The following is a 9,661-nucleotide window of genomic DNA, read 5'->3' as shown; positions in this document are numbered from 1 at the left end:
ATATATAAAATAGCATATGTATTGATTCAAAGGCAAAGCATCAAAATCTACAGAATTGAATACATTTTAGCTAGTGATGCAAAGGGTTTGGACCGCTAGGTACTAGCCGTTCCTCATCGTTATACCAAGAACCGGTTTCTTCTCCGGCCAGGCTTTGACTTCTACGTTGACGTTGAGTTCGATCTCTGATCTTGATAAACGGTGTAAAGTCAAAATTACTTGATAGAATTCTCTTATGACTGATACCAATGCCTGATTTACGCTTGTACGAGGTTGTAAATGCAAAAGAAACAAGAAGAAAGACAAACAACACAGAGAGTAGGGAGATGTGGAAGAGGAAACTACACGGCTTAGGGTGTTTCTCCATAGCCTTGTAGAGGAACTTGTGATGAAGAAAGATGAGAAGCAAGAGCGCTCATGGAGAAAGAGAGAGAAAGAGAGAGGTAGATAAGATAAATGGTTACAGAAAAAGGATATGAGATTTATGGATTTAAAAAAGTGTTTTATTTTTGTTACTCTCCAAGAAATTACAGCTTGGATCGAGTTTTATATAAGTTAGGAGAATAAAGTACATGATAATTTAATTTTTAAAGTAATGATATGAGTAATAGTTGGCATGAACGTGTGGGATTTGTGTATGTGATTTGTGAAAAAGTTGTATGAAAATGAGTGAAATAAAAGAGTAAAAAGGTTACTTTACGTTCAAGGAAGAATGGGAGGCGGAGTGGTGCCATTAAAAACGCTAAATTGTCAAAGTTTTGAATTTATTACATTGTACTTTGGTATGGTATGACCTAGTTTTTTGAAGGCTGGGCACGTTTTTTAACTTTACATCTTTAATTCATATATTTACATATTCGTTATAATTTCGATATACGGGTTCGAATTAAGCCAAAAAGCAGTTTATAGTGAGATTCGAGTTAATTGAACTGTATAAATAAGCCTTGATCATTTTAGTGATAAACACTCGTTTTTATCAACTATATATATCTTAAAGCTTTAACAAAAATAAACTTTTTTTTGAACGACCACAAAAATAAACTATATATAGCTTAATAGCATATTCCACGTTTTCTTATATATAATAGCTAGCACTAATAGTATATGGTAATTAGCACTAGTGAGAACTATATTTGGTTTGATTGAAACCACGAAATTTCTTTCTTACTTGAAATCCTTTCAGTTTCTCTCTCATTGTATATCTCTTTGTGAATCACTTGCCATCATCCTTGGATGAACTACCAATGCAATAGTATGGACTGGTCTTGCTGGTATCGTTGAAATCTATGGATATTCGCAAACTCTAATCTCGTATCCATAATATACTTCTGCCTAATTTCCAAAGAAAGTAATGGCCTCTTTCCATGAATTCATTTATGTTTAGTTTCTTCTTATAGTCCATTTATTAACATTTTCTAAATATTTGATTCTTTTCAGTGTTTACATAATATGCACTCAAACATTAAGATTTGGTGGCATAAATATAGTACACATGCATGAGTATGAAAATACGCAAATGTTGCATTGAAACGGACATTTTCTTAGAGTTTACTCTAATATATCTCATATTCCCAATCTTTAGGCCTCTTTTCATATTAAAAATTTAAAATACGTATTTGTTCACCTAATTATTTTCATAATTGACATTTATTGAAATTTGAAACCTACAAGAAACAATGCGCCTACAGTTCTTATGCCGTACATTACGTTCAACGTGATTCATTCCCCAGCTGTAAACCAATGATACATTCAGCTATATAATTTATCCACGGTACAATAGTGATTAGAGGTGGTGGATACATATAGGGCCTATAAAAGGCATCAACTTAAATACTCAATTAACTTGTCCTGTCCAGTAAAGACCCAAAATAGTTATTCTATACTCTATAGTGAAAACGATTTGGGACGTTAATTCAAGCCTTTGAACCTTTTCTTATGCCGAGACTCCACTATTATACTAGCGATATTATGGAAGAAGAGGAATATTTTGAAGCTTAGATTCATTCAAGTTTTAAGGTTGGAAGCTAAAGGGTGGGCTGAGGCAATCCCTAAATAAACTTACATATTATTTTTATTTCATGCTATTGTGAATTGTTCATTGTCGTATATCATTCTTGGTTAATATGTATTAAGAGAAAAATTAAAGAATGAAAATATTTTCTTAGTGAATGTAGAATGTTTATATAGAGTCAAATAATAATAGATTAAACTTTAACTTTTCTAACGTCTGTTACTAATTCTATTACATCAATGGTGTAAATCATAACACGCTCCTGAATGTAGAGTGTTTATATAGAGTCAAATAATAGTAGACTAAACTCTAACTTCTCTAACACCTGTTACTAACTATGTTACTAATTCTGTTACATCAATAGTGTAAATCATAATACGCCTCCACAAGTTTTTAATCTGGAGCCAGTAGAGAAATATAAATGCTTGAGACTGATAATCTTGATAAGAGGAAACGAAATGGACAGACTGCAAAGCCTTTGTCAAAATATCAGCAAGATTGTTGGCGGATGTAACATGCAAAGTGTTCAAGAAGCCAGACTTCATTCGATCCTGAGTGGTGTTGCAGTCAAGTTCCACATGCTTGGTGCGCTCGTGAAACATGAGATTAGAAGCCAAATGAAGTGCTGACTTACTATCACAGTAGAGAGTAACGGAGAGCTTCATGGTGATCTTGAAAGCATTTAAGAGCTGATGCAACCAAAGAAGATCACAAGTGGCATTAGCTAAGCTCTGATACTCAGCCTTTGTGCTGCTACGACTGACAACACTCTGCTTCTTGGACTTCCATGAGATGCGCGAACCACCAAGGAAGATGCAGAAGCCAGAAACAGAGCGGCGAGAGTCAAGATAAGTTCCCCAATCAGTATCAGCGAAAGCTTTGAGAATAAGGTCAGATGATTCTGAAAAAAACAGACCTCGGTCTGGATTGCCTTTGATGTAACGAAAAACCTTGTGAGCAGCTTGCATATGAAGATCAGTCAGCTTGGAGAGGAACTGACTCAGCTTATTGACCCAAAAGTAATGTCAGGTCGAGTAATGATCAAGTATAGTAAGCGACCAATAATCTCTTGATAGGGAGTAGAAGTCTCCAAGGGAGTTCCATCTTCGATGCTGAGATAAACAACATGATCCATCTAAACAGAACTCAACTTGCAACCAAGAAAACACGTGTCTTCAAGGATAAAGAGAGCATACTTGCGCTGACACAGGGATATGCCTTTCGAGGAATGAGCTATTTCGAAACCAAGAAAGAACCGTGGAGCGTCCAAGTCTTTAATTATGAAGGCACTATGCAAAACCTTCTTGAGAGAATTGATTGGTTGATCATCATTGCTCGTGATGAGAATATCATCCACGTAAACGAGCACAGCAATGAAGATCGATTCAACAATCTTAACAAACAGAGTGTTATCAACATGTGTCTGCTCAAAACAATCACGAAGAAGCACCTCTGAAAACTTATGATACCATTGACGGCTAGCTTGTTTAAGACCATAGATTGATTTCTTCAGCTTGCAAACATCATTGGGAGCTAGAATAACACCTGGTGGAGGAGTATATCCGAGAGGAAGACTCATGTAAATCTCTTCCTCTAAGTCGCCATGCAAAAACACATTTGTAACATTTATTTGCGTGAGACTCTAGTTATGAGCAGCAACAAGCTTAAGTAACATCTTCACAGTGACAAGCTTGGCAACATGTGAAAAAGTGTCAATGTAGTCGACACCAGGTTGCTGAGTATAACCTTTTGCCACCAAGCAAACCTTGAATCTTTCGACAGTGCCATCGGCGTTATACTTGATCTTGTAAACTCATTTGTTGCCAATAACATGCTTCCATGCAGGTAAAACCACATCTCAAGTATCTGTGTCCTCAAAAGCAATCAGCTCCACATTCATGGCTTTTGTCCTTACCAGACTTCATGGCCTCAAGAAAAGATTTGGGTTCAGTATCAGAGGTAAAATGAAAACCTATGTTCCGGTAAGGAGGAGAAATCTGATCATAAGAAAGAATATGAGAAAGAGGGTAGGGAGTGGTATGCATGGGAAGGTTAATACTTGGAGAAGGAGGAAAATGAGAGTTCGAAAAATCATTGGCTTGGGTTAACTAGCAGTGATACTCAGTCATATACTTAAGTGCTTTAGTCATGTGTTTCGGTTTCACATTGGGCACATATACTTGACTGGGTGCATGAGATGTGGAAGAGGAGGGTATGGTACTAGAGTTATGAGACACACTAGATGATGCAGAGATGGAAGTAGATGCAGGTGCAAAAACAGAAGTAGATGTAGACGATGGAGCAAATGTGAATGCAGATGATGATGCAGAAGCATGAGCAACATGTGAACTAGATGCAGTTGAAGATGTAAAGGAAGCAGATGGTATGGATGTATGATCAAGAGTATGAGATGAAGATGAATGAATATCCAAATTAGTTGAACAACAGGTAAAACAGAAGAATGAAAGAAACTAGAGTCAGCAACTGCAGTGTCATTTTGAAAGGAAAAATATACTCATGAAAAATAACATCTCTAGAGATGGACAATTGATTAGAATCTAAATCTAAGACTTTGTAATCCTTATAGCCAACATGATAACCAAGAAAAAACAGAGGCTCGAGTACGAGGAGAGAACTTAGTCCGACATATGAACATGACTCTGATACCATATTAAGAAAAAGATTAAAGAATGAAAATATCTTCTTAATGTTAATGTGAATGTACAAAGTGTTTATATAAAGTCGAAAAATAGTAGACTAAATTCTAACTTCTCTAACGTCTGTTACTAACTCTAGTATTAAATATGTTTAACTGAAACCCCTGATCTTTTTGAGCCCTGATCATAAAATACATAAGCCAACATTTTGTAAATTGGTTACAATAATACTTTGCAACCAAATGTCAGCGACTTTAACGGGAAAAACACTATAAATAAAGCTTAGAAGTCTCATGATCCAATAATGTTTGGAACAAAATTAATATTACATGAAACATCAACCGGTCTGAACAAAAAAAAAAGAAGAAGCATCAACCAAAATGACTAAATCTGTAGTGAGGATCAATTGAAAAGAAAGAATGAGAGTAGTCGTCAACTACAAGCATCTTATCTTGTGCATACTCTTTACTTATGAGTTATGAGTGACACAATAGAAAACGAACCCAACTGATTGATGCTTGTGAATAAGTTAAAGTCCCCATCAACCCTCTTATCCTACGCATATGCCCACTATTATCCTACACATATACACACTCTCCACTACTATCGGGCGCTTCTACAAAATTTAAACAAAAAAGAATTTCACAAAACTCCAAAGACAAAAGAATCTGACCCTTTCACATACGTTTCACAAACACTATCATGCCCACCACACGATTAACCCAAAGAAGAGAGAAAGGAAAAAAAAAACAGAGTGAGAGAGAGTAGAGATTGAAGCAGAATCAAATGGAGAGCGTGGCAGTGACATGGAGCAGAGAAGAAGAGAAATCATTCGAGAACTCAATTGCGTTGCATTGTGTAAAAGAAGAGATAACAGAGGATCAATGGATGAAAATGGCGTCAATGGTTCCAACCAAATCATTACAAGAAGTCAAGAAACATTACCAAATGCTATTGGAAGATGTCAAGGCAATCGAGAGTGGACAAGTCCCATTGCCTCGCTATCAAAGAACAGGCGAGGAAGCAGCAGCAACTTCTCCCGCGAACAGAGACTGTCATTCCTCCGGCGGAGGCGGATCAACGGAGAAGAAACCAAACCATGGGATAAGTAGCTCCAATGGTGGAGGAAGAAGTAGTTCCAGACAAGAACAAGAGAGGAAGAAAGGGATTCCATGGACACAAGAAGAGCATCGGTTTCTTCTTCTTATTCCTCAATTCTTTATAAAAGTGAAATAGAGATCTTGCCTTTATTCAAATGCTCTGTTCTTATTCAAATGCTCTGTTTTTGTTTGTATTGTTGAAGGTTGTTTCTATTGGGTCTGGAAAAATTTGGGAAAGGAGATTGGAGAAGCATCTCAAGGAACTATGTGATCACAAGAACACCAACTCAAGTAGCAAGTCATGCTCAAAAATACTTCATCAGGCTTAACTCGATGAACCGAGATCGAAGAAGGTCTAGCATTCACGACATCACTTCTGTGAACAATCAAGCTGCTGCCGTTACAGGACAACAACAACAACAAGTGGTTAAGCATAGACCAGCTCAGCCTCAGGCTCAGCCTCAGCCACAACATCACACAATGGCTGGATTAGGGATGTATGGTGGTGCCCCTGTGGGACAACCCATCATCGCACCGCCTGATCATATGGGTTCAGCTGTTGGAACACCTGTGATGCTTCCACCTCCAATGGGAACTCATCATCATCTTGGAGTTGCTCCTTATGCTGTACCTTCTTATCCGGTTCCACCATTACCTCAACAACATCCAGCTCCATCTACTATGCATTGACAACAACAAGTGGTGAAAACTAACGCCACATTGTACTGAATACTTGTGTAAATTTTCTCAAATTGAACAGTGAGAGAAAAAACAATAACGGAGACTGAGACGCGCAATAATAATGTATAGCAGAGGAATCTGTTTCTTTCCATTTCAAAAATCATTATTTTGGGTATATTTCTTATCTATAGAGAGAAAGATATAGAAATTTTTCTTTCTTTCCTCTTTGACTTAAAGAGTTATTGTGAAAATGACATGCTAAAGAGCAGAAATCTAGAAAGATGTGGAAGTAGAAAACATACTAAGACGTATCTAATGACTAGAAAATTTCGCTAGGCATAGGAAGATCAAATGATAGTGTCAGTAAAGTTTTATACCACATCCATCAGTATGATGAGCAGAGAATATATCAAATATATGTCTTAATAGAAGATAAATATTACAACTGCCAGTTTGGTGGTTTATGAGAATCCAAATATCAAATTAACCCAGATTTAACTCAAACATTATAGCACTACCTATGCAAAGATATATACTATAAAGAACTGAAATGGCTATGTTGTAATCTGAGGTCAATATTTAGAAGAATATTTAGAAAGGGGAGGAAGAGAGAAAGAGTAAATTACAACGTTTAAATTAAAACAAGCGTGTAGGCATGTTCGGACCATTACTTTCCCAACTAGGACCACCGTTTTTTGTTTAAAATTTTCAAAAAAATTACGCCGTTGCCGGCGATCGAACCCGGGTCACCCGCGTGACAGGCGGAATACTTACCACTATACTACAACGACTTACGGACTAAGATTATCAATTGTTGTTTATGAGTATTATAACTTTATTTTATTTTATTAGCTTAAAGTTAGATTCCCTTACTCACTAGGACAAATCGAAGTTAAGCATGTGCATGTACAATCATATCTACCATACAAATAACAATAATTTTTCTAAGGCAATTAATGCAACTGATACATTGTCAAAAATAAAAGAAAAAAGCTAGGTAGCAGGATCACTCGGTATAACAGACAATTCGTAGAATGGACTCGTTCAATAAAATCGTTTTCGATGTGGTCAAAGAGTACAATAATATTGATAGGGTATTGTAAAATCCATAGACGCTTTTCTGGGTGATACTAGATCGCGTCAGTACCTTTGCGGTTAATCTCTTTAGAGGTCAAAATCGTTGTAGATTAATAGAAAATATGATGTTGAGATAGTACAGTCCTAGGTCCGACTGGTGTTATAATAATTGGATTCATCCCATCCATCACCGTTTTATTGGTTCAACATTTCCCTTATCCTTCTTCCCCCTTCCGGTTTTTTGCTATTTCTAGCATGAGGATTTTAAACATGTTATTGAACCCTAACATATCAATTGTCCCTGGTCTAAGCACTCTAATGTGAGACCCAATACCTAATAGTGATGTTTCTCATAACCCGACTGTCCTCGGAAAAAGCATTCGATGATACCAACTTGAAACACCAATCCCGGATTCTAAGCCAAAGGCGGTTGTTTCCACTCGATAACCATTCAGTCCTTTTTAAGCTTTTTATTTCTGAAGTGTTCAGTCTGGTAATTTGAGATTCATTATATAGAGTCGATAGGATCTAAATCCTAGAGATAAAATAAACTAAAATTATTTTTCTTGTGTTTTATGAGTCTTTGAATGTTTTCAATAAGAAATTTGAAGCCCTAAGGTTTTTCCAAGGCCATATATATATATTGACTTTTTGGACACGTGTTCGAAGTTCATCCATAAACTATCTGTCCGTTCAGCACATTTTTCATGCACCAAATATTGTCGCCCAAAGACCTCGACCATGCTCGACCATTAATTAGTCCCATAACCAGCCATGCTCGACCTTCGGTCCAGTAACCTTCCCAATCCAGCCAACTTTCCCAACTGCCTCACACTCTTCGCATCTGATTTGAGATTCCCTACAGCTGGTCCAGCTAGCCAAGCGTGGACTTTAAGCTAATCCAGCCAGTGCCGATTCTGAGATATACCCGGTCCAATACGAAACAGAAAAAACGAGGCCCTAAATAATATATTTTTTGCTAAAAAACAAAGTTTGTAACTAAAACATTACTATATTAATGTTGAAGATAATGGTAATTTATCAATTTTTAAAAGTCATTTTTCATGCACTCTTTTTAAAAAATCATGAATCGATTAAAAATGTGAAAGTTTTTTCCAATCAATAGCATGACCAAATCACTTAATCTTTGTTAATTGTAGATAAAAAAAATATCCAGGTTTTGTAGTTTCAGTTCTTCAGTCCCTTTGTTTCGTTACTTATAATGATGGCGGTTGTGTTTCAAATGCAAAGACTTGCCCGACTTTTTTTTTTCAGCGACTTGCCCAACTACTGCTTAGTTAGTTATCATAATATTTTCATTCTTTTTTTATAAAGCTAAGCCAAAAAAATTGTTCACGATTTAATTTTGTTGGTATCTGAGATAAGCTCCACCCACTTTACATTTGTTTGGGTTTTTTAGAAAGTTAACAAGTATAAAAAGTGAACCTAAACAACTGTAAAAAAAGATAGGCCCCATACAAATGTTTCTTATGTATGGGGTCAACACCGGCTCTGAATCCAGCTGATCTGACCTAGCTGAGTTCATACATTATACTCTTCTAACTGTTTCAGCTCTTTTTACTCCTTCCTTAGCTCGGTCCAGATTCATTTCAACACTTGCCTTATTTTCTTGGGTAAGTCTAGACCTTTTACAGATAACCATTCTGTTCAGACCTTAGATTTCTTGCCTAATGACTTTCGACTGGCTGCTTGTTCCCTTGTCCCCTGGTCCGCCCGAAAATCCTAATGAGGATCGAAAACATGAAGATAACCTTTATACTAATAAATTTAGGTGAATAAGGACATATCTAGAATACATATTTGTTGAGAGCATATTAATAAATATAAAAACCATAAATTTAAAATTGTGGGGCGAACTACAAATCAATGGGTGTATGTAAATTCTGGTTGAGATTTTGTTCTAATTTAAATAAGTTTTTATTTACAGATTTTTTTTTTTAACTTTTTCACTTACAAGCAATGGAAATAAGAAAAGTTTTAGGATTTGGTTGTTTTCTGCATCTATATTATTAAAATCGAAGTACCTTTTGATATTGTTTAGAAACATTAATAACATGATAAATGAAAATTATTTAGAAATATGGATAACAAATTAATTACTTTATTTTATTTAC

The 9,661-nt window shown here is 36.0% G+C and overlaps 2 protein-coding genes across 2 annotated transcripts; one reads left to right on the top strand and one right to left on the bottom strand.

Moving 5' to 3' along the window:
* Window positions 1-6: 6 nt before the first annotated feature.
* Window positions 7-613, bottom strand: LOC130494788 (CLAVATA3/ESR (CLE)-related protein 11-like). The gene has a single exon (XM_057001643.1). The coding sequence runs from the start codon at window positions 365-367 to the stop codon at window positions 71-73; it is 297 nt and encodes a 98-aa protein (XP_056857623.1). The 5' UTR covers window positions 368-613; the 3' UTR covers window positions 7-70.
* Window positions 614-5,330: 4,717 nt separating this feature from the next.
* Window positions 5,331-6,626, top strand: LOC130506945 (transcription factor MYBS1-like). The gene is made up of 2 exons (XM_057001644.1): window positions 5,331-5,861; window positions 5,972-6,626. The coding sequence occupies exons 1-2, from the start codon at window positions 5,455-5,457 to the stop codon at window positions 6,456-6,458; spliced, it is 894 nt and encodes a 297-aa protein (XP_056857624.1). The 5' UTR covers window positions 5,331-5,454; the 3' UTR covers window positions 6,459-6,626.
* Window positions 6,627-9,661: the final 3,035 nt, after the last annotated feature.

Source organism: Raphanus sativus, unplaced genomic scaffold (assembly GCF_000801105.2).
Source record: "Raphanus sativus cultivar WK10039 unplaced genomic scaffold, ASM80110v3 Scaffold3810, whole genome shotgun sequence".
Classification (NCBI taxonomy): Eukaryota; Viridiplantae; Streptophyta; class Magnoliopsida; order Brassicales; family Brassicaceae; genus Raphanus; species Raphanus sativus.
This window is presented reverse-complemented; position numbering and strand designations above follow the sequence as displayed.

Excerpts from the sequence above, each read along its gene's own strand:
- LOC130494788 (XM_057001643.1), bottom strand. The coding sequence starts at position 367 with ATGGAGAAACACCCTAAGCCGTGTAGTTTCCTCTTCCACATCTCCCTA.
- LOC130506945 (XM_057001644.1), top strand. The coding sequence starts at position 5,455 with ATGGAGAGCGTGGCAGTGACATGGAGCAGAGAAGAAGAGAAATCATTC. Across the intron at positions 5,862-5,971 it reads TGGACACAAGAAGAGCATCG|GTTGTTTCTATTGGGTCTGG; the intron begins GTTTCTTCTTCT and ends GTATTGTTGAAG.